Source organism: Sceloporus undulatus, chromosome 1 (assembly GCF_019175285.1).
Source record: "Sceloporus undulatus isolate JIND9_A2432 ecotype Alabama chromosome 1, SceUnd_v1.1, whole genome shotgun sequence".
Lineage (NCBI taxonomy): Eukaryota > Metazoa > Chordata > Lepidosauria > Squamata > Phrynosomatidae > Sceloporus > Sceloporus undulatus.
Genome location: NC_056522.1, coordinates 201,652,044 through 201,677,895, shown reverse-complemented (window position 1 = coordinate 201,677,895; position 25,852 = coordinate 201,652,044). Strand labels below are relative to the sequence as shown.

The following is a 25,852-nucleotide window of genomic DNA, read 5'->3' as shown; positions in this document are numbered from 1 at the left end:
TGATTCTTTCAACTGTCTGAAGACTTCATATCTAAATCATAGCTGATTTAAGATACTCTAGGATTAAAAAATGAACACCTTTAGGTCCTCAGATTTTAGTACTTTGGGTTTCTGTTTCTTAATTAGCAGTTGTTGGCCCACCCAATCCCACAATATGTCACATCGTCAGTCATGTTTGAAATTGAGGGCACTTCTAAAAATAGTTTGATATGACACACAATCAATTGTTTCTCAAAGAAAAAGATAGTAAAATATAACATTGACTTTACACTGGAAGAACAAGAAGGAGGGATTCAGTCTAGTCTTGCTAGGAAGTGAATTTCACAGCTAGAAAGAGCTCTGACAAGTTAGTCTCTTAAATTGCTACCAGACTGTGACCAAGTGAAGGGAGAGTCAGGGTGTCCCTCAAGGAAAGAGGGGCCAAAGCTCTCTGAAGAGGCAACAGCCTGGAAGGATATGAAAGGAGAGAAGAGAAGGAGGAGGCAGGTGGAAGCAGAGAAATAGAGAGAGGAGAATGGAATGCAGCAGCAAGGATGGGGAGAATAGGGTTTACTGGTCAGGGAGAGGCAGATGCAGAAGTGGTGGGCAGGAGGAGGATATAAAAGGTGGAAGTGGATAGGAAAGGAAGGGGAGCCTGAGATACCTAAAGCTAGAGGGCTGGATTGCAGGAGTACCATTGGGGAGAAGACTCTCTAGAAGCTCTAGTCTGACCCGAAGTAAAGTAAGACATCCTAGGTGGAAGGGCTAGTTTGGCTGCCTTACCATTAGAAGAGCCGAGAAGAGAGTCTCTTATTCAGCTGGTAGAAGAGGAAGGGGATTGCTGGGATGTAAGAGGGTGACGTTGGACAAGAGAGTGATGGAGAAAGCGGACAAAGAGATTGCAGATAAGTATTTAAACCCATCAGAGGAGTCAGCAGGAACACTACATAGAGAGAGACTGCAAGAGCAGGGCCAACATAGCTGGACTGCAATAAAGGAAGCATTGGAGTTACTTGTTATGTTGATTAAAAGCACAGGTTGGTGCAAATAAAGTTAAGTTTGAGAGCAGCACAACTGGAGTCTATGATTGTTTGTGACTGCCCTAACCCCCATGTGTTTTCCCATTATTTTTAATTCAGCTTTTTTAAAAAATATATAATTTGTTTAATTATACTCCGGTGTTATTAGTTACAGAGTTTTTAAATGTATCTGTTTCTTAAAATTATGGTGTAACTGACCTTTAGAACCAGTGTTGTGAGAAACACTGAATAGAAAACAAACAAATTGACCTGGATGGTGGGAAGTGGAGGGGGAGATGCTGATTTCCACCTGGTAGCAAATTTCAGTGAGTCAGCCCTGAACCACAGGGTAAATCTGGGTAGAAGATTTATGTACATTTTTTTACTGTGCCTTTTGTATTCATTTAGTGTGTCTGAATTATTGGAACTCTATGAGGAAGATCCTGAAGAAGTTCTCTATAATCTTGGATTTGGCCGCGATGAACCAGATATTGCTTCCAAGATCCCATCAAGGTTTTTTAATTCATCATCCTTTGCCAGAGGAATAGATATCAAAGTGTTTCTGAATGCTCAGCTGCAACGAATGGAGGTGGAAAATCCCAATTTTGCCTTGACAAGTATGTATGCTAAATTGAAAGCATGGTATCTTTCAGTGACCCACCTGTAGAGCTTTATCGAGTGGGAGGAGTTAGAAACACAGTGAACAATTATAGATAAATATTGCTGCATTGTATAAATAGACTTGGAATTTCTCCACAAAGGCACAGTGTTGCTAGGTAAATTTCTTGCATTCCAAAGTTGAACTAAACAGATCAAGTTTCAGTTGCTGTAAAGCTTTTTGAAATCTAAACCTGGTCATCTGGATCATCAGGTAATAATGAGATTGGCTGCTTACTTGATCTACCATAGCTTTTACAATCTCCCCCTATGTTAGCCATGGGTGCTGCCAGCTTTTCAATGTGGTGCCTAGATGGGACCTATTCGTAAAACAGTGTATCCTGTTTATCAGCCTTTTCCAACTTTGGTCCAGCCAGCTGTTTTGGTGCATCTAGATATTTCCATAATTCCTGATCATTTGGCATGATAGCTGCGAGGGAGGAAGTTAAGGGAGAAAAAAAATCTGGGGCAGCCCAGACTGTGGAATGATGATCTAGATCAGGATTTGGAAAAATTACATTTTTTAATAACAACTCCCAGAATCCCCCATGCAAGCTGGTTTACACTTAACAACAATTTATCTTGGATTCAGAACAAACAAAGGAGCTGGTGGCAATGGCAGAAAGAGGTGGAGTGAGGGAGAAGTTCAGAGAAAAGGGTGTGGTGGTGGCTTGAAAGGAATGGCTGGGAATATAGGAGGAGATATGGACTACTGAGCATGAAGGAATGGAAAGGACCTCATTTCTGTCTTCTCCCTCAGAAAAAAACCTTTTTTGGCAAGTATGTTGGAGAAGGCATAGTTTCTTTCAATTGATTTCAAAGGTTTTGAGCATTTTCAAGACAAAAGCAGCGCAAAAAATAGTTTTTTTTAAATAGAATATTAAAATTCCTAAAAGGAGCAAGTGTATGGACTCATGGCTAATACAGTAGCACCATTGAACATTGTAGAAAAAGCTGTACTCAAAGACAAGAATTTATCAACCAAAATTCAGAAGCCCAAACTGCAGATATGAACAGGGTGTATAGGGGACAGAAATCTGGCATGTTCTTGGCAATAATGTACTAGTTTTCTTTTTGTTTTTTCTTTTTGCCTGTTCCAAGTAATTTGTAGCTTCATTATAGAGTTTTTACAATGGTGCCCATTGTTCCCCTTGTCATTTCTGGCTTGTCCTTTTGCCAGGTCGCTTTCGTCAAATTGAAGTGCTTACTACTGTGGCCAATGCATTCTCTTCCTTGTACTCCCAAGTTTCTGGCACTCCATTGCAGAAGATTGGGAGCATGAATTCAACAGCTTCCAACAAAGAGGCATCCAGCCCTCCTCCTCTAACACGAAGCAACACAGCAAGTCGTTTAATGAAGACCTTATCTAAACTCAATCTTTGTGGGAACCCACAGACAGGGGAAGGTGGTAACCCAACAACACCCTCCCCAATTGACTTGCGAAAAATTGAAAATGGGAGTGAAGAATCTGAGGTTAAAAATGAACCCAAAACTCCAAAACACTTCAAGGCATCTCTGCTGGCTACAGTGAAAGAGGAGGTACCTAGCAATCAACCCATTACTGAGGGAGCTCATAAGCCTTCAGAACTCTTTGTGAGCACGAATGTTGAACAGGAAACACAAGACAACGCTGCACCTCATGAAGATGGGCACAGTGCTGACTCTCTGGGACATTCAGAAAAATCTGCTGATATAAATTCCTCTGGACTTGAAAGTGAGGTTCTGGAATCAACCAGGTGTGGGCCAGAAGGAAGCAGTAAATTACACGTTTCTTCTGCTTCCACAGTGGATAAAGAGCCCTGTGTTCCAATAGCAAACCCATCTATTGTTAATCTCATGTTGCAGCAGAAGGACTCCTTTGAGATGGAGGAGGTGAGTGAAAATATTTTCTTTTCTCTCCTTTTTTCCTTCTTTCTGGTAGAATATAGATTTCCCTTAGTTATCCTACACAAATATTGGACATGGCAAGTTGAAATAATAGTTCTGAAAAACCTCAAGTCATTCTTTGATACACTACTTTGTGCCTCAAAGACATACAGAGACAGTACAGATCTCTACCTAGGGATTTATTTTATTTTATTTATATCCTTCCTTTCTCTTCACATGAGCCTAAAGACAATTTTAAACCTTGTGGTTTAGAAGGAACTTGTGTTAAACTTGGCTAAATTTAAAGATTGTGTAGGTGCCAGAAGCTTCGAACTCAGGAGAGGCCATATTTCAGAAAGTTATGTTTTGCATATTCAAAGTCAGCTTGAGTAAATGACTGGAAAATAAAATGTGCGCTTGAAATCTTGGAGAGCAGGTTCCATTCCAGAGTAAACTGAGTACTACAGGGCTAAACAAAATTTTACCCTCGAGATATTTTAGACTAAAACGTGCATAGTTACCACAAGCTGAACAGGGGTGATGGACATTGCAGTCCCAACACCTGGAAAGTTCGGACTTCCTTATTCCTGCAGTACAGTACTGGATTAAAGGGACTAATGAATTAATTAAATTGCTTATGGCATGTTACAGTCTGCCAAAATAAAGCTGCTTCGGGTCTCTTTGGAGGTATGCTGTTTAAATGATGCATGCATCCTAAGAATCCGGAAGTTTCACCAAAGCTGCACTCCAGTGCTTAGGATTGGAGTGTGGCTTTGGCGTGACCTCCGGACTCTTAGGACCCATGCATCATTTAAATAGCATACTTCCAAAGAGACCCGAAGCAGCTTTATTTTGGCAGTCTGTAACAGGCCATATATTTTCACAACCATCCAGGATTCTGGTTTTCATTGATGAAGCCCAAAATGTCTTGGAGCCAAGGCTTTGGAGATCACTTTTACTTTTGTGGTCTGGTATGATTGATTAATGCAGCTTTATTACATGTATTTTGCCTAGTCTCATTCTTTTTATCCATATAGCCTGTTCTCTTTGTGACCTTTTTACAAAAGTGTATGTGGCTTTAAGCTACTCAGAAAGCTAGGGATGGGAAGAGATGGTATGGGTGGGGCAAGGCCATTGACAAGAATGAGTTTACTTGCTGTGGGTGTGTACTGTGTTTAGGAACACCACTTATCTATTTAGTACAGCCTTTCCCAACTTCCAGATGTGTTTGATGGTAACTCTCATCATTCCTAGCTGGGATGACCATTGTAATCCAACACAACTGTTATTAAATATATCCAAGGGTCACATGGTGGGGCAAAGGCTGATTTGGAACACTTGTATCCAGTTTTTCTTCACCACAAATCCAAAGTTGCATATATAACTGGGGTCAGGAGCAATTGCACTTGCAGTAGCATAGCTAATGTTAAGAGATTATGGGAGTTGTCCGGAACAGCTAGAGACCCAAAAGTTTTCCACATTTGACATATAGGATTTCTAGCCCATCTTGGATCCCAGCCCTGACTGCATCCAGACTCATTTAGGTTCAGCTCTATGGCTGTATCAATTTTGAGGGAGGTCTCAGAGTATGATTGAGCAAAGTACAGATGATGCAGGTTCAGGCTCCTACCAAATGTCGGCACCTGCATCATCTGTACTCTGGTACTCGGGTATTCTGGTGTTAGGGGTGACATCTATTGGACTGAGAAGTCCAGCTTTTCCTGACAGAAATGGCATACATGTACACACACAGTGGTGTAGAGGCATATAAAACAATAAGAGGGTGTTGGGAATGACCAAAGTACTTCTTGTCTGCCTGCCTCTCTCCCCCTGCCTTTCCTTTTTGTTTCCCCAAGCCTTCCTTTTAAATGTTTTCAAAAGGCATAACATGACAGATATATTAATTCATTTTTTCCCTTGCTTTCCTGGATCCTTTGAGGTTTGTGTTCTTTTGGGAAGTCTGTTGCTGTCAAGATAGCCCGGCATAGGAGAAATGAGTCAGGACAAAGTTTCCTCAGGAGTCCTGGCTACTGTATTCTTAGCAAACCAGATTCTTTTGAGCCTGTATCCTGTATTGACATTGGCTAAGGAGATGTGGCAGTTTGGGTGGAGTGGGCAAGAGTTGTTGGTTAGGAGAGAACAAATGTAGGCAGGGCTCTGATCTTGTGGTCCCAGACAAGAGCAAGTGGTGGAAGGTGATTAGCCCCTTCCCCCTCCAAAAACAAGAAAGAAAACCAAACCAAAAAAAGAGCAAGAACGAGGATCTCAGGTAAAAGCCACTGGAAGCAAAGTGAATCAAGGCAGCTCTTCTGAAAAATCCAGACCTAGCAAATGGCTTGTAAGATTAATATTTATACATTTTTAATTTTGTGTAGGAAAATGTTTTAAACTGCTTAAATTTTCTTGTACGGACATCATTGTGTTTGTTTTTGTATGTGTACATCAATTTTTCCAAATGCTATTGAAATCCATTACACATTCCCACAGGAGTTTTTTAATTGGATGACTTTAGTTTAATTGGAATCAATTTGGCTTTACCTGAATTACAAACTAACTTACAGAATGTGATTGCTAATATTGGACCGTTAGATTTTTCTTCTTCTGTCAGTGTCTGGCTTTAGATTTTGGAGTTTGCTTGTGTTTATTTTTTTTAAAAAGTTTCTAATATTCATGTTTGAAGAGCTAGCCTTTAAATTATGAGAGTAATGTTTATTGAAGCTCTCAAAATCAACAGCAGTGCAGCTGTGCTAAAAGCAGTAAAAAATCCAATTCCGTTTTGAAGAGAAAGGTACAGAAAGCAAACTGCTGTGTACTGTGTTTGTGTACCTCCCATGTACTTTTTTAAATGGTTTAAGTGCAGGTGAGTTGGTTCACCTGTGTGCATGCATGCAAAGAACTATACTATTGGTATATTCCAGTTGTATAGTTCTGTTGTCAGACATGAGGACAGGTGTGTTGGCTCACCTGCATGCATCTCTGAAAAGAAGAAGAAAATTTGGAAGGGGAAAATGGCAGCTGGAGTGGGGAAAGGAAGCATAGAAGGGCATTTCTGCATTTCAGCTAGCTCTGACCACATGTATGGATGGTGGACTGCTGGATTTAACACAGGTACACACTGTGAAATTGTGAGATACTTCTACTGTGTGGAAGGCACAGAACCAATTCCAGCAAAAAGAAAACACAGGAGGCTATGATTTGGGACCAGAAGATGTAGCCCATCTGGAAGTGCACAGAAATGTGGAGGGAGGCTTTTAGTGTTAGGAATACAATTATATGTATTTAATAAGTGCTGTCCTTCTTCATGGTCTTTCCAGCCCAACTCTTCCTGTAGCCTTGAATTAGCTTACCCACCTCTGTTTTTATTCCACCTCTCTCCTATGACTTCATCCCTTTGAAATTAGACTAGATTTCTTGAATTCATACTCACTGTGATTATATCCTTGGATACCGACTAGCTTTGAATAACCATATTTTATTGTGTGCTGTACATATGTTTTTTCATTGGATAATGGGGGAGGGGGAACCAAAATTGTATCACAAGGAAATGGTCACTCATAGACTTGGTATAGGGATATTTGACTTTTCCCTATTGATGAGCAACACACCAGGTGCCTCTTAGTACTAAAATGGTGGTCAGCAAGAAAGAAAGGGAGCACCCTAATTCAACGCAGTAGTGTGCTACATGAAAATTATGAGCAGGCAGAAAGAAATTATTTTGATTAAGTAATTAAAGCTGCTTTAAACTCCAAACATTTTTCTCAAAGGAAGTGGATTTTATTACCAGTCTTCCTTTCTTCCACTATATTTCTGTTGGGAGCAGTAACACTCAGGATTACTGTAGTCTTTTGGGGGGGGGGGTATTGTGGTGGTTTTGAGGTGTTTTGGACATAGGTTTGTCACCATGGGTTCAAGCAAAGGATTTATCTAGGTTTGGAATTAGGCTAGATGGGTGATCCTGAAAATGCATTTTGGTCCTCTGTAGATGATGCTTCTTGGAATAATAAATATATTGACAATCAGAAGAAGAATCAGCCTCCTTGCCCTGTGTTCAGCCTCTGTATGTTGACTAGTTTCTTTGTACAGTCATATGCTACGTTCATGTTGTACATGCTTAGGCTGTCAACACAGTCCCTACCCCAATGATGTGTAGAGACTGTGTACATGCATACAGCATATCTGTGGATTTTGCATCCCCTGATTCGATCATCCACAGCTTCAAAATCCAAAAGGCAAACCTTGATTTTGCCATTTTATAGAGGGGACATCATTTTACTATGCCGTTGTATATAATGGAATTTGAGCATCCATGGATTTTAGTATCCATGCGGGTTCCTAAACCAAACACCAGCAGATAGCAAGGGCCCACTGTGCATGCTGTGGGGAAAGACAGGGGTTTCTTGCACCTGAAGAAGGTCTGTAAAAAAGAGCTGATCAGTGTGTGGAGATCATGGATGATACCAATAGGTACAATAACATTTACCCTGCTCAAAACCAACATTAGGGATAGAGAAATGTGGCTGTTTCATGATTCCTACCAAATTACAGAGTGGATAAAAATCAGATTTTAAATCAGATTTTTTAAAAAAAAAAAATTAAATGCTTTTTGTGGAAACATCATTCTAAATATGGGTCCGTTACGGACCGCCGCTTTGCGGCGGTCTGCCGGCATTGCTGTTTGCTCCGTGAGGGAGCCGCAGCAGCCAAACCGCGCGGCTCCTGCACGGAGCAAAAAAGAAGCTCCAAAATGGAGCTGCTTCTCGCGTCGCAGTTACGACGCCACGAGGCACCAATGGCGCCCTCGCGACGTCATAAGCACCGTGCGACGTGTGGATGCACAGCGTCCGCTACGTCAAGATGGCGGCGGCCGTGTGGAACAGCCGCTACCATTTGTTACAGACAGAGTCTGTAACAGGAGTAGGGGCGTCTAGAAGAGACGCCCCTTTTTTAAACTAGGATGTCCTGGGGGCGTCCCAAATGGCGGTATATAACCTGCCATTGTTTTCCATTTAAGATACATTATAGTCCAAAGGTATTCATTGTGAAATTGGGATTAGGTTTGAATTAAGTAGCATGAGAATGTATATTCATGCAATGTTTAAATTTTTTGGTAAATGAATTCCATTATCCATTCACAATGTTTTGCTTTTCCAGGAGTTTTTGTAAGATGATGGGCAATTTTTCTTTCTAAATGATATTACAACAGATACTGTACTTGGTTTTACAGTTGCCAAAACTATGATTTTGTGTCTGCAGAGACCACAATCTCGTTGTTCTTTTGCAAATCTATGTACTGTACACAGAATCAACCCCTTACCTCTTAAGTGCTAAGTTGCAAAACATTCAGCAAATAGATTGTTGGGAGATTGTGAGTGAAATACATCTGTAGAAGAAGCTATGTGTGAGGAGGGAGGAACAAGCAGTAAAAATGAAAGTGAAACCTTTTCAACAGAATACAGTTGGCCCTCGGTATCAAGGGAGGATCCATTCCAGACCCTCCTGCGGATACCAGAATCTATGGATGCTCAAGTTCCAGGACTTCAGTGGCAATGTGTGCACGTGGCTGCACTGCCATTGGGGACAATGCAGGCTTGCCATCTGCAGATGGTAGAATCTGCTGGTGGCAAGTCATTGGATACCAAGGGCAGGCCATACTCCACATGCCTTTGGATCTTTATGTGTATAGCCTGAGGTTTATTGTATTATTCTTTCCCTGGAGGGGAAAACCCATAATGGCATTGGCAACAGTTCTCCAAATATGAATGATCAACCTATTAAACTGGACATAGTTCATTTCACAATAATTTCATAAATATCTCTCTATGATATATTTGTAATAATATAAACGGATCAGTATTATTTAATATAATTTTAAAATTAATCTGAAAAGTTGTTCTTCTAAAAATGAAACCTTCATCTGGTTGTAAATATTAAGATTACTCCAGCAAGAGTGAGTCTACTGTAACTCTGAGTTGTGTAAAACATATTAAGCTTGTAGCGTGGAAGAGTGACCTTTTAGGGGGGGATTCAATCACGTGAAACAAATCAGAATTACTCCAAAAAGAAAAAAGAAAGAAAAAAGAAAAGAGTGTGTGAGCCAGGAGCAAGTAATAATTCTGGGATAAATCTCTGTCCCATACTATCTGAGTAGAATTGATTTAAATCAAATCCACCCTGTCAAATTAACTTAAAAAAAAATCTCTTAGGACTCATTGTGAGACAAAGCACACTTCACCTCAGAAATTTACACATTTGCTTATGATGTGTATTGAAGGAATAAAATATGCACAAAATGAAATACACCTTTTTATACATGACCAGCTAAAATGGATATAATTGAAAACTGGTTTACTCAGTGGAGGAAATGTGTAGAAAAATAAACAGAAAAATGCATAAATAAAGGCATAAATTAAGGAAAATGAATACCAAAATGCATGCAAGTTTCCATATATGGAGAAAAATATACCAAAATTTCACATCATAATAAGAACAAAGTACGGGACAGGGATTTATCCCAGAATTATTGCTTGTGTTGGGCTTGAGACTCATACTCCCCCCCCCCTTTTTTTAGTAATTTTGATTTGTTTCTCAGGACCACCAAGCTGATATACCTTAAATAGAGACATGCAAAAGAATCCTAAATGCATCCCAATTACTTAGATGGCCTCAAGTATGTTTCTATGCCAGGGAGTTAAAATAGCATGCATGCTAATAAAGCAGGGATACATTAGAATTATAGGCAGGGTGAGCTGAGAGAGGTCAGAGTCGGCCAATTGTATTTTTATATGATAACTAAGTTGCTATTTCTGCCATTGATTTTAGTCCAAGCTTCTTTTGTTTTTAGTTCTTGTGATTTTTTTCATTCTTACATAAATTGCCTTTAGAGATCATTGGTGGGAAGAAAGGATATACCGTAGATCTTTGAAATGAAATACATAAATACCTGTTTCTAAATCTTCTAAATAAAAGCATTTTCTCTGACATTTTATGTACAGTATAAGGTTTTCCACTTTAATGCCATGTCAAACTGTTATTGCTATGTAAGCCACATGTTTTCTTTTATAGAGGACAGCCCTGTATTTCAGGTGCTTTTGGAGGACAATCCTCTGTTTGGTGGATGGTTGATAGAGAAAGAACCATAGAAAGAGGGAACCTTGAATTTCCCAGCTACTGTTAGTACCTGGATAGCAGTCTTAGCAGTGATATGCAGACCCTGTTTGCCATGCTCAAGTGAGATACGGAGTAAGATGTACAGTAGTTCTATTTTAAATTACAGTCCTCCCATCCCTTATGTGGGGGATACGTTCTGGATTCCCCCCCCCAGTACGTAAGGGGAAAATCACGTATGCTCGTGCCCCATTGAAAACAGTGGGGCACATGCATGTGGTGCACGTGCACCATTTATTAGATTGTACTGCGGCTTCAGGGTATGCTGAAAATCGTGGAAGGGAAGCCCGTGTATGGTGCGGCTTACCGAGGATAAATGGAACATGTCCCTTAGGAACAGCATTTACTGGATCAAACAGAAGCCTCCATTTGAATTTTTCTACAAAGTGCTAGAGTGAAGCTATGACAAAACATTAATAGAAATGGCAACATTTCTGGCCCTGCCACTGGAATATTTCTTCTAGCATCCTTCTTTTATGGAAACCCAAAGTGTTGTGGTTCACGCTGGGAGACACAGCTGTGCCCGGGTATGAGGCCTAGTAGTGTGCTGGGAGGACTCGGATCTGGAGTTGGTCTTGTCATGATGTGCAGCAATTGGCCTTTCTCTTGATCCACACCAAAATGCATATGGTAGGAAGTAGCTGCAGTAGGATATATTGTCTTCACTCCTTCGAAGAAGAAAATTGGTATTATATTAAAATACATAGAGAAATATTCCCATTTTCTTTCCTTGGACAAAGCTCAAGCTTTTCCCCCCAGTAGTACTTAATGTATTCTTTTCTGTAATTTGCGATAACAGGGACACAATGGGTTAGCTTCAGAGTTTGAAAAATATGCCTGTTTCCTCTAAGAGGAAGTCCTTTGATACTGGATGTTTCTATTTTTATTAAACTAGTGTTAAGCCAGAGTTGCTGTGTGAGAAAAGAGAGCAAGCAATTTTATCACCAAAGAACATCTGAGAATTGAGGAGACATCTAAAAATCGAGTAGTTGTGAAATATTGACTCCAGCTTCTCTTTGAAAAAGCTGTCTGTACTTTGGTGGCTGATTACTTAATCACGTTGGCATAAATATTTTCAACTCCTAAAATGAGTCATTTATAATATATTACAAAGCTAAAAGGAAAGAGAGTACTTTGTTTTACCAGCAAACCCCCCCCCCCCCTTTTCCTTGGTAATTCATTTCTTGTCCTTGTTTTCATGTGAATTTTCTTTCTTTTAAATTTTTTTTGACCAGCATATTTGAACAATTGTGGCACTTTTCTGACAATATTTTAAACATGCTTCAGGAGGGGAAGAATCAAGTTCACCATTCCTTGCACAAATGTAGTGCAGATTTGCAACAGCCTACAGTACATGTGAATGGTTTGGATTTGTGATGGGGGACCTTGTGTCAAGAGGCTACCCAGTTTTGCTTGCAAGGTTTGTGTGTGTATAATAGCTTGCATACAAGTAAGCATTCCTAAGCTGTATTCTGGGGTTCATTTTCCATTAGAATTTAAAACAGTGGTTCTCAGCTTTTGGCCCTTCAGATGTTTGAGTTTTCAGTTGCCAGAAGCCCCAGCCAGCAGTCAAGGGTTCTGAGAAGTGAAATGCAAAACATCTGGAGGGACAAAGGATGATGACATTGGCTGTAGGGTGAGCCCTCCTATGTTTCTCCATATGGATGAGTAGGATGTGCAAGAGGGTGTGAATTAGTTCAGTTTAATGTGGTCACAGAACTCCATGAAATCAGGAACTCTGGTGAAGCAAAATCCTCTGCTTCATGGAGCTTGTAACCCTGTTCACTTTCACCTTTTTTGCATACCTTTCCTGTCAACACAGAGAATCCAGGCTTTCTTCCTACCCACTTTCAAAAATAATGTCCAGATAGGACTTCTGAGATGGTGCTGTGGGTACTCAGTGGAAAACAAAGCTTTTATTGCTTTTGCTGTTTCTGGGATTGCTGTCTCTGGGGTTGTCTGCATGGGCCAAAATGGCCTGTGTTCCCCTTGGCCTTGCATCATTTAGTGCAGACAGTGCAGGCTGAAACCCCTGTAGTGGGGTTCGCCCAATCTTCCCTGTGCAGACACAGATCTGGAGAATCTGTTCTGAGCTTGGGGTAAACAGCCTTTAACTCAAAGTAAAATAGCCCAGGTTTTCCTTGTGGTTTCCAAGAAACTCTGCTGCAAAATTGGGCTGTTCAGACAGCCACTCCCACTCCTGACCTTTCTGGTGGTCTATTCATCTGAGAAGTCTCCCCCCCCCCCATTGCCCATCTAATGTGAAAATGGGGTACCTGGCCAAATGCGTGCAGCCAGGTGCCCCATTTCTGCATCAGGCAGGGCAGCTAGGGGGCTTCTCAGATGGATCAACTGCTAAAAATGTAAGGAGTGGTGTACCAATCCTGGGTCCTGGGTTGGTGCAGGGACGGACGTGTAAACACCCAACCGTCCTTGCATCTGCTCAGGCCCTCTGTGTTGAAAGCCGAGTTGGGCAAAATGCAGCCCAGATAATGCCTAAAGCTCCCATGTTTTTCTTATCTTCAGACCCTCCAGACTCCCGGAACTCCTGTATTGTGGGTGTACTTTTGGGGAAGGCCCAATCCCTTTCTTTTAAAAAATTTTTTTAAAAATCGCATATTATAATAGCATGCAAATTTATTTAAATATAGCTATTAACAAATACAGATTGAGTTTTTCTTATCTGGAATTCCAAAATGTAAAATATTCCAAAACCCCAAACTAATGGCACCTTTGGTTGAATGTACACAAGCCTTGCTTCATGCACAAAATTACACAGTGGGCCCTTGCTTTACGTGGGGATTCGTTCCGGGGGGTCGCTGCGTAAAGCAAAAAATGTGTATTCTTGAGCCCCATTGGATATAATGGGGCTCGTGCTTGTCATGTGGCCGTGTGGGTGCGCACGCTATTCTCCTATTTCCCAGGCGGCTCAGCGTAAGCTGAAAGACATCTATAATGAGCCTGCATATGGTGTGGGCTCACTGTATTATGTAAGATTATCTTCAAGCTATGTGTATATGGAGTATTTGAAACATAAATTAATTTTGTTTTTATACTTGGGTGCCATTTCCAACATACCTCATTATGTACATATATGCAAATACAAGTATTCCAAAAAAATTTTTTAAAAAATCCAAAACACATCTTGTAATAATAATAATAATAATAATAATAATAAACTTTTTATTTATAGCCCGCTTTTGTCTGGACAATCAAAGCGGCGATAAAGGAGACTCAGCCTGTATAACTAAACTTTCAGTTTGTAGATAGAAAAAAACAAGAGCAGTGGTTTGAAAAGTTGTCTATTGAAGAGTGATTGCCTGATTTAAGAGTTGCTATAGTCATGCTTTTTCACAGACCCAATTCAACATGAACAGTGCCTTTATTTAAAAAATAAAAAAATGAAAATTGCCATGTGCCTGATCATGGTTGAAATGCCCAGTCTTAGATATGTGTTGTCTTCTTTAAGAGGCAGCAAGAGGGCTGCCCAGAATCCATTGGTATTTTGCTTAGGTGCTATACATTAAAAAAAAATGATTTTCTCTAAACTGTTATGGAGATCTTTGAAGGTGAAATATTCAAAATATTCCTACTTGTAACTATTAGTGATTAATGCTGTGAAATTATTGGTTCACATCTGGGTCTGGTGGGGGATCTGGGAGAATCAGTATGATGTAGTAGTTTGAGCATTGCATTAGGATATTGGAAGACCAGGGTTCAAATCTCCCATTGGGCAAGTCACATACTCACAACCATTGAGGAATGTAGTGGCAACCCCCCCTCTCGCCAGAACAAATCTTCACCTTAGGGTTTGAAAAAGTCAGAAACGACTTGAAGGCATATAGCAGCAACAGCAGCAAAAACAACAACAGCAGCAAGAGATGGAACAGGAAAGTCCAAATTCCTCTGCCACATTAATTGTCACTGGAACTAGGCTTACTCACACAAACATGTGTAAAACCACATTTGGAAATCTGAAATGTCCTACCATCCACATAATTAAAGATGTTTAATGTTTAAGTTTCCTTTTTCCTCTCCCATAATTGCTACCTGTGGATGAAATAATACTCTGGAGAGTTTTGTCTTTATGGGTTGTCTACAATTTGGGAATAACTTTCTCTGTAATTAAGAAGCAGCTTTTTATAACCCTCTCTCTCTCATTAGATTTCAAAGGGGTTTTGAGCAACCAGATGTATCACATCATATTAGAAGCTGAGGTCGTGGGGAAATCTATCTAAAAACCAATTAAATAATTTTTAGTTACTTTAAAAAACAACAACTCTTTATCCTGTCAACTCTGAGTGCTATTGGTGACAATGATATGCAATGCAATGCATAAGTTGAGTGCTTCTCTGTTGCAATTACACTTCTTGCATTATCATAGAAGAATTGTTTCTGTTTTGTTTTTGCAGGGGAAGATTATTGTCTTATTTGTTTTGGGAGGAGGAGTACAGGCATTTACCCACTGTTGGGGGCAAATTAGCTTACTTGCTAATTAGCTTACTTGCTGTTCACCGCTATGATCTTTGGAATAGCGGTATATAAATAAAACAAATTATTAATTATTATTATTATTATTAACATGGGAAAATTTGATAATGCTTGGCAAAAGGGAATGCAGTAGGCAAAGAGGGAGACTGCATTATAGGTGGATAGACTTAAGGAAGCCATGACTTTGAGTTTGCAAGATGTGAGCAGGGCAATTGATGTCTGAGGATCTTAGAAGTCTCTGATTCATGAAATCAGCCTTAGTTGAAGTCAATTTGACAGCAAATAACTGCAACATAACAAACGTTTGCAGCAGTAGATGTATTAGCTTTGAGGCTTAATTTGCCTCATAGTGTTGACATAATGAATTAACCTGAAGACAACATTTAAAACTTGGTTGAGGTATTGCAACTTCCACCATTTTACCATGCTATGTCCAGATAGCTATGGGGAAATTTCCAGAAATAGGATGATCTATTCATAGGTGGCTGTAGTTTTCTCCTGGAAAAACATAGGGAAGATGACCTTGAGGAGAAACTAATTTGACCTGGAGCAAATGTCACTAAATGCTAATGATTGTAAATAAAGGACATCATCCTATATGGGAGATATGTATGTGTCGTCATCATTGCAGTGCAGTGAATCCTGGCCCAACACTCCCAATCCCCACTTAGCAGGAAGGCACTGTGATTGATGGGGTCCATCCCCTGTCTCTTGGGAAGTAACTGACTGCCGTTTCCACCCTCTTCCATCAGCAATTTCTGGTGCAACAAGCTGAAGCAGAACCCATGTTGCAATTCCTCCTTATACCGGAGATTGCTCTCATGAGGAGGAAAACCATCAGCCAGCTGCTTCCTGATAACTAGAGGTTGGAGAAGTTTCTTGTTCCCTATATAACTCCTAAACTAAGGTCCAAAACAGACTGCAGAAATAATTCAGATTGAGACTGCATTAACTGGCCCAAACATAGTTTATTGTGGCACCAGAGCAATCTGACAGAGAAGGCTAAATGTCTCACAAAGCTGCCGTTCCTAGAATTCCCTAGCATTGAGCCAGGGAAGTTAAAGTGGTCTCAAACTGGATTATTTCTGCAGTATGTTTTGGACCTAGGCACTACATAGGGATGTTGAATACATAACAGTCATAAATGTACACATATGTAACTGTCATAGAGGATTCCAGTCAATAAGATTGGCGGGTTCCACACCACCAAACAGTACGTGCTCGGCACGTACTAGGGTTAGGAAGGGGCATCCTTTCTGGACGCCCCTAACCCTAGTACGTGCCGAGCACGTACAAAATGGTGGTGCCCTATACACATGGGCGCCACGATTTTGACGTACCATCATTTCCGTGCCGCAAAAAGAACCCGACAAAAGAATACATTTGTCCACTATGGTTCCCTGGCGCAGAAAACACTGGCACCTTTTAGGCAGTCTGTAAAGTGCCATTAATTGTCTTTAACAGATTTGTAGGCAGTGATATTGTTAATTTCTTGAGATGCCTAGTCACTTTTTGGTACCATTAACTCCCTTATTATTTATTTATTTATTTATTTATTTATTTATTTTGGGAGGGTTATTTGAACATTTAGTGTGAATAGGATATATTTGTGCATTAATGCAAAAAAAAAAAAACAAAAAACGGGGGGGGGGGGGTAAACAAAAAAAATCCAAACATGGTTTAAAACAAATGAGCAAACAACTCCCCTGGTTTTTTTTAATTTATTTTTAAATATATTTTCCAACTCTGTAAATTAATTACCTTGTTAATGATCAGTCTAGCAGAAACCGTGGCTTTGCAAGCATTTCAAAGCTTTGAAGTAGTAAAGTAGTAAGCCTTAAAACTGATATGTATGCTGCTGTTGCTACTGTCTGTACTGCAGAAAGTTAAAGTTCATGGTTCTCAAGCTTGTTTGAAATTTATATTGGTTTAACAATGAAATAAAGTCACTCTATAATGAATTTAAATCATTCTGGAAAGAATAATTTTAATCCAAAATGAACTGTAATTTAATACAATAATATCTAATTACAATTTAATCTTTTCAATGTAGCAATTAATTCAGAGGGTTTGGTGGATTTTTCATAGCACTACCTTTTTATTATGGTAAAATTGAATCATAGAACTGGAAGAGACCACAAGGGCCATCAAGCCCAACTCCCTGCCATGCAGGAAGACACAATCAAAGCACTCCTGACAGATGGCCATCCAACCTGTTGAAAAACCTCCAGAGAAGGAAACTTGATCACACTCCAAGGCAGCATATTTCACTGTTGAACAGCTCGTACATGTTTTACAAATTATATTAAAATATATTATCCATTTTTTTTAGATATGTGTCTATTTATGCCAATGTTACCTGTTCAAAACTTCTACTAAACTTCAACCTTGAGGTCATACCCCATGTGAGCATGCAGCCAACCTCAGGCCATCCATAAAAATGGTCCCCAGGCCTACTTAAGTTGCTCCCTCAAGGTATGCAAGAAGAGATCAATCTGATAACTTTTCCAGAAAAATAGGACAGTCAAGGGTACCAAAAGGTGTCTAGGGATCAGGGGAATTAACAGTATTGTTACCTACAAATCTGTTTAAGAAGATTAGTGTTATTGACTGGGATCCTCTATGACAGTAACAAATGAGTTACCTTCTGCCTGTTAAGTATTCAACATCCTTACATTACCCCTAGTTTAGGGGCTACGTAGGGATTGAGAAATTTGCCCAGTCCCTGCTTATTAGGCAGCAGCAGCTGGAAATGATGGGGATCTGTTCTCTTATTGGTTAGGAAGCGGCTGGCTGATGATTTCCCCTCCCCCCCAAACAAAAGTCCTTCTGCTTAGTTTTTCTTTGGAGATTACTTACCCAAGAACTGCTTCTTTAGTAATCGCTTTAGAGTAGTTTTCCTACAGTTCAGACAAAAGAGCCACTTTGTACTACAATCTCTTCCATACCTGGTCAACTGACCAGCCTACATTGCTACAGAGAGAGCCATGTAAATGATGAACCCTTAAGTTCTGTCCACTGAAATTGCATTGTTTGACATGATGTCAAGTATCATGCAAACTGTTTGTGGTATCTTGTAGTCACTGCAAAAGAACCCTGTCAGATATGAATATTTGCTGTTCTTAATATGTGAAATTGTACAGGAAAAATTGAGATGGGATAATATTTCATTGTTGTTGTGTACCTTAAAGTCATTTCTGAATGAATGGCAACCTGTAAAGTGTAACCTATCACAGGGTTTTCTTGGCAAGATTTGTTCAGAGGCGTTTTGCAAGTGTCATCCTCTGTGGCTGAGAGAGATTTGCTCAAGGTCACCCAGAAGGCCCCATCTAAAAATCATATAAAGTTGTGTGATGGCTTGAGAGATTCGCAGAATTCTTCTCTGTGTTCCGTTTAGTTGTTTTATAAAACAATGGGACTATGAGAAACACAATTATATGCCAGAAGTCCAGGGCACAGAAGAGTAGAATATATGGATAGGGAACTCCTACAGTTCCATGTATTGCAACACACACACACACCAGCCACCTTCCTGCTCTTTTCCTTGTTTTAATATGGAGGAGATCTGTGAAACATGCACATTATTTGTTTTGTGAGTTTTTTAATTGGTCTTCTTAATTACTCTGGTTTAATGCTCACTTTTTCAGTTTGGTATTGGGCTAATAAATCTGTAACAATAGTCTGATGATGATCATGATGATGATGATATTAAGAGAAGGCTTCTAACAGAATGAGCTTTTTTAAAAAAACAATCACTGTGTAATCTCATTGTTTAAAAAAAACCTTACTACCTCTGAAATAATTGTATGCCATCATGGTCTTTACAAACTGTCCTGAATGTTCTCTCTTAAGGATTTATTTGCTGGTCCAGGGAATCTGAAAGGGATGTACAGTGTGCGGCAATTACTTCAGCTTGCCAAATTTGATTGCATTAGAATTGTTAATCAGCTAAATAACCAGTTATGCAGGGTATACAGTTTCACTGAGAAGCGGGCATATATTCTGTTAAGCTAACCTTGCAATTGATTTGATTTTTTGTCTATTGCAGATCCAAAGCACAGAGGGAGAGATTCCACATACCCCTAATACAGGCCAGCTGGCTTTAACCAAAACTAAGAAAGGTAAGTGGAACCCTTTCCCCCCAACCCTTTTTTCTTCCAGCTCCTTTGAAAGGCTTTTGGCACAGTGTCATCTCTTTCTGCGAGTGCCCATTGACATACTTGAAGCTTTTTTGTGCAGCAGCCCAGCCAAAAGATCCTGATTTGCTTCTCATTTGGGGTTCATGTCACAGTATATTCTTGTGAACTTGCATCTTAAATGACAACGGAATGAATCAGGCTTGTAACCTCAATTAATGGCTTGACTTCTCTGTAGGTCTGTCAAGTGGCAGTTTGGGGAAACTGAAACACTTGTGCTTCTTTTTTATTGTAAATGAGCCCTGTCATTTAAACCGATCATTTTAAACCTTAAAATTACACATTACACATTCCTTTGGCCTGAATTTGGGTGCTGTGTGCATAATTTTGCTGTACTTCAAAGTGCTGACTGTGTCTTTTGCATTTGGCCACACAGCAAGCCTTAGAGTGTAGTCCTTAGGTTTTTCTGTGTTCAGTGGGACTTACTCCAAACTAAGTCTGCTCTAGGAGCGATCTACAAATCTTCAAATGGGATTATACCAGAACTGATTATGTAGCAGAATAAATGGCTTACTTTCAAACCATGCTTTCAGGGGATAGCCTAAACATTCCTCTTCAGGGGCATAGCCCATGTTGCGTACATCCCACTTCAGAGTGATTGTCGCTTGCTGGAGTTAATATATTCAATTACCATTACTTTCCAGACTGACACTCCCATTTCTGTTCCTTGTTTGCAGGGCTTGAGAAAATAGTGCGCTCTGTTACTCATTTGTAATGCTTATTCCAGAGGGGGTGGAGGGAGGTCAATGCTGTATTTTTGATTTATGAGGGGCAGGCTTCTTTCTACTGTTTATTCTTCCACAGGTTAATGGGGGGTCCTGTCCTACAAAACAGCACAGGACTCTCTTCTCAGTGTGATTATATCTGTGTCCTCTGATGCAATACAAATAATCACTTGCTCTTGCTGAGTTGTGATACATAGGAAAAACATTATCTCATGAAACTGAGCACAGAAAATGCTGGTTTGGTGACATCAGAGCTTCATATGTATGATGGTAACCACCCACAATGCCACCGTGAACACACATAATCTGGTGCTGATTTTGGAAGCTGAGCAGGATTTGGCCCAGCTAGCACTTTGATGGGAGGTCACCAGGGATCTCCTGACACAGCTAGGAATATATCATTTACTTTGCTTATTCCAGAGAGGAATTCAATCAGAGTTTCCTCCTTGAAAACCCAGAGAGTGGCTGCTAGTCAGAGAGGACAGTACTGGGCTACACAGTCCAAGGATCATGACTCCTTATAATGGCAGCTTCCTGTATGCCTAATAAAGAGAGAAACAGCATAGTCCTGTACTCGTAGTGTACAGCTGCTGTTGCTTCTCTCCTCACCATTACACAAATGCATCCTCATCAAGTGTGAACCAATCCTGTACTGCCTGTGTTTGGTCATGTCAGAGGAACTTCCTTTAACCTGTTTGTGCAGAGGAAAGTAGTGGGTAACAGGTCAGTGAGGGAGAATTTGTGTGTGCACACTTGGTGAAAAAAGAAGCAAAGCGATCCTGTGCTGTTTTGTGGTGCTGGACCCATGTTAACCCATATAACAACTGAGAGAAAAGCCTATTCTCTGTGCTACCTCTGTGTTGATTTCCCCCTGTTTCCCCAGAGCATGTAAGACATAAAATATGTTACTCAGGGAGCTAGAAAGGAGCACTGCTTCAATCTTCACAAAAAGAATGACATATCCACCACACTGTATTGTGAGCAAAAAGTAATTATTTGCAGGTAATGGCTATTACCCTTACAGATTATTCTGACAAACTAACACTATCTGTTGCTGGACACAGGGAGAACCTGTGCAGCATCTACGCATCCAGTTCCTCCTTTCTCTGCCAATCCATGCATACATTTCTCCAGGATAGAGGGATAAGGACAGTCACGGAATCCCTGTTGCCTTGTGAACTATAGCTGGCAGCCATGAAAGAATCTCAAAATCTTCATTGTTCTCCAGAAAATTCTTTCTTGTTCAGGGAAAGGGGGAATGTGGGATACTGTTGGGCCACAGTAAGTGGGCTATTCTGCAGCTGTAAATAGGACAGCCTTATCCCCCAGCCTTGGTTCAGGCCCATGTAAATGCTCTGGCCCTGCGATGCAGAATGTTTACCCTTGTTTGTCAACCTGTTTTCCACTGCCTGTTTTGAAGGTCTGCTATTGTGCAACCATGGTTCAAATGCCACGTTTCCCTTGCCTAGTTTATGACTCTTGTCTGTAACGCTCTTTTGCTCTCAGTGCTAGAGTTACACTCCTCAGCACAGAATGTTACAAATGTGCAATATATTTTTGATGGCATTATGATTCCAAAGATGGGACTGACATTTTCTTTCTGTAACTTATTTTAGACTTAGGGACATTTTTAATAGGCTTGCTGTAAAATGTACATTGTCTGATTGGTTTCACCGTTTTGTAAAGAAAGAAAAAAAAAAGGGGGGGGGGAAGACAGATAAAAAAGTGAGACCATAAAAACATTCTTGACATTTTAACATTAGATACACTGAATTTTACAACTCTTGTTCCACACATTAATGCAAACTTGTAAAATTATATTGTGTTCTTTACAAATTGTGATTCTGCCATCAGCTTAATATAAGTTTTGTCAAGATATACTAATGGTTTTTTTAATATCTCAGATTTCTTTTTTTTAAAAATGCTGTTTTTGAAGAGGGAGGGATCCTTCTGTGCAGATGTTCCATTTTAATTTCCAGAGAACAGGTTCATGTGGTATTTTCAATACTAACATTTCTTAGTATGTAGCCCAAATGGACCAGTGTTTTGCTTTGTTGTTTTTTTTGTGAAGTGATAGCTCTCCACCAAAAAGATTCACTTGCTGTGTGTTGTAAAATTAACTGTTAGCAGTGGTATCTAATATGTACAATGCTAGCTGCTTGGGAGAAGTTTGTTTCATGAATGTAACACTGCTTTTCCTCCTCTGTAATTCATGAATGGCTTAATGGGTGGATTATATGCGGGCTACAAGGCCTGTCCCTACTGACTCTTGTTATAATTGTAACTCTTATTACAGAATAAAGGGTGACACAGACCACACACCACGAGAAAGCCAGATTGTGGCCGTGGCAACCACATGCTGTGGTCCCACTCCAACTTTTTGCCAACCCAAAAGAAAGTGGCAAATAGCAGATAGAAGCTGGCTTTCAGGTGCTCTGGTGGCATGTGGTGTGTAAACATTGCACAACTAAAGCACCCAAAATCCAGCTCATTTGTGGGTGGTGTTCCAGGCAGCTTCAGAGTCGAAATGCCTCACTCTGAAGCCAACTGAACAGTGACATAAAGGGGCTGTCTGTTTTGCCCCTCAGTCTCCAACAAGTTAAGAATAAAGATTACCACCTAACTGCCTTGAAAACTCAAAGGTCAGATATGGCTATACTGTATAAATCCACCTTATACTGAATCCTCCCATTTGATGAGGAGGCCTTTAGTATTGTTGGCTCTCATTTTCCCTGTTCTTTCTTGCTTCCTTCAAACCTTTAAACTACAGATGCCATGAATTAAAATTAGGAATGTTTTATATCTGCCATGGAAATTTGAGTCTAAAACTTCACATGTAGATAGGAGTCAAACCTTCATTTACGCTAAGACAAAGTCAGAGGTCATGGCCTTTATTATATTTATTATATTATTTTCCATATCATTTTCCTTTGAAAGGGTCACATCTCAGTGGAAATGTGGGTTTCCCTCCTCATATTATATCCTTTCAAAACCATGTTACCTTGAAATATCCAATGAGCTTCATAGTTTAGCAGGGCATGGCAGCTGGATCACCACAATCCCACTCTGACACTTTGTCCACTGCCCCTGCTGAATGCAAAACTAATGTGTGGTGGTTATTCTCAAACCTCAGTCTTCACTTTTTGCCCTTTGTTGTATGTTTACATAAAATGGTTCACAGCATGTCACCTAGCATGCCATTTTCGATTTTCAAGCTAGTTCGTGATAACAGATAACCTCTAGTGTTAAGAATAAGTGCTGCAGACATAATCGGAACACAGACTTATGATCAGCAGATGGAGTTGGACAATGTAAAAAGTCTGTCCGTGTTTCCTAGTTCTTCTGCCATACCATAATCTGCACTCATTTTGACCCATGTTTATTTAGGGCTCAGGCTCTCTGCATTAGCTAAGCCTCAAGCAAGAAACCTTCTGGTAAGCTTTACACTTAAGTATTTCTTGGATACTAAATTTGTAGTGATAAAACCATGCTCCCCCAGACCTCTTCTCTGCATTGTCCTAGATCTCCAAAAGTTTTGGAGGGCACAAGGCACCACAAAACATCACACAGTGAACTGTCATTGCTTTTATTCATTGGTATCAGTCTGACTTTAGTCATGATGGCAAGCTTTGACCCTGTTTGCTGGCAGATGCTACTTGCCATTGGATTTTTAGAAGAACTAGAGATAATGTGATAATGCAGGGAACTTTATAGAATTCCCTTTGATTGATCAGAGGAAGAAAACTAGGGAAATGCTTTCTAAGCTTATTATTACTCTCAGAATAACAAGAGCAGGAAGTAAAATTAATAGCAAATAAGAGACCTCCTCACCTTCTGCCCTCCCCAGCTTTAGAGTTACGTGGAAAAACTTGAGTGAGACTGTTCTATTGATTGCCTCCTGTTTTTCTGGTTTCTAGGGTAGATCTGAATCAGCAGAATGTTAAACTAAGGTAGTGAGTTTAATCCAGTTTGTTTATTGGATAAGAATATATGATAAGAATTAGTTTAAAGGGGAAACTTGCTGACATGAACTCATTGGATTTTAGTACTGTGCTTTCAGATCTGTATGTCTTCAGAGTGCCCAATAAGAAGCCTGTTTTTTGCCCTTTCCTTGTCACTTTTCTGTTTTGTTTCTTTACATAGTTTGCCCTTGATCTTTGGGAAAAGAGCAGGCAAACAGCCCCATCAGTATGAAGTTGAAGGCTTTCACAGTCGGCATCCATAGTTTTTTGTGGGTTTTTCAGGCTTTGTGAGCATGTTCTAGAAGAGTTTATTCCTGATGTTTCACCAGCATCTGTAGCTGGCATCTTCAGAGAATCACCATCGGTATTTACATTAGAACACTACTATTTAGACATTATAATATTTAATGCCTTCTGTTTGATTGGTCACAAAGGTGAGCCTCATTTTTACTAAATCAGTCTTAACTACTTTGCATTCATTCACCTAAAAAGAGAGGAAAGCACAGGTCCCTGATTAAAACAAAGGGCACAAAATGCCAGGTTCAATTATTGGTGCATACAATCAAAAGAAAAGGCAGAGTAAATGTGCCCACCATGAATTTGTTGTATTTTATTGTTGTAACCCTCCCGGATTCTTCGTGATTGGGTGGGCTAGAAATAAAATCTATTATTATTATTTTGAATCTGTTGAAAATTTGTGATTTCATCAGTGGGAGTAGTCCTTCCACCAATGCTTGCTGTAAATGTTCCAGCACTGTTATTGTAGTAGCAGCACTGTTTTTAGTTGCTATGGCCCATCCAGCAGCCAGCCTTCTAGCAGTACTTATCTGCTAGGTACCAGTTGAACTAGTCTGTAGATAGCAGACATACGACCATCCTCCAAGAAGGCTTACCAATCTGGTAGAAATTGTGCCAGAGAGTCTCCTGTTCTAGCATATCCTTTGTGAGCCCAGGGTAACCTCCATGTCATGATGTGGCATCAGAATATGATTTCATGTTAGGTGTATATTGCAAAATAGAATACTTAACACAATATAATAAATAAGAATTTACATTCTTTGAGTTGGATCCAGAACTTACTTCCTATGGACGGAAGGATTTCTTCTGTCTATGAAAAGCAGAACATTTCCTTTGGTGGAAAAGAGGAACAGATGATTTCCTATACATTTTCTCTCCCTTACAACCCCATATACCCCTGAAAACCTATACTCAAGGACTAGAGTATCCCCAAGAATGGAGGAGGAAGTGGCTCTGGAAGCTTCAGTGGGAGAGGAAAAACAGGAGAAAAATACTCCCCCCCACCCCACACACACTTTTGTTGTGGAGTTATTCTGAGTAGAACAACTCAGAGCACATTGGTGTTTGTAGAAGAATTGCTGGATTTAGTCTCTTGTACCATGCAGTTAGTGGGCTGTTTAGGACAAAATGTTAAGTTCTTGTATCTCATACTCTGATCTTTGAGTGTTGAAGAACAGTCACAGACCAAGTGCAACTCTGGATGTTAGAATTGTGATATCTTATCTGTGGCGCTGATGTTGCTACCATCCCACATAATCTGTCATCCCATCCATTCATAATAGACTGCATAAATACCTTATATGCAGTATGAGAATTCATTGCCTCCCCTTTCTGTCTGATAAAGAGTTGCAAAAGGTGGCACTTTTTAACACATCAGCTGAAGTTAATCCAAAAACAAGATATCGACTTACTGTGTATTACTCATTTTAACACCAAAATTATAGTAACTTGTTTTTTAACTACTGCATGTATATATCCAGCTGGAAAGAATATAA

At 40.0% G+C, this 25,852-nt stretch overlaps 1 protein-coding gene across 7 annotated transcripts in view; it reads left to right on the top strand.

The window, feature by feature from the left end:
• ITPRID2 (ITPR interacting domain containing 2) overlaps window positions 1-25,852 on the top strand; it is a 114,457-nt gene that overhangs the window by 66,605 nt on the left and 22,000 nt on the right. For all 7 annotated transcript variants that reach the window (XR_006105071.1, XM_042479782.1, XM_042479790.1 and 4 more), the window contains exons 8-10: window positions 1,407-1,615; window positions 2,836-3,527; window positions 19,225-19,297. Coding sequence is in view for 6 of the 7 variants with exons in the window: in XM_042479782.1 (XP_042335716.1) it covers window positions 1,407-1,615; window positions 2,836-3,527; window positions 19,225-19,297 (974 nt within the window). In the remaining variant the exon portion in view is untranslated. The remainder of the gene's footprint in view (window positions 1-1,406; window positions 1,616-2,835; window positions 3,528-19,224; window positions 19,298-25,852) is intronic.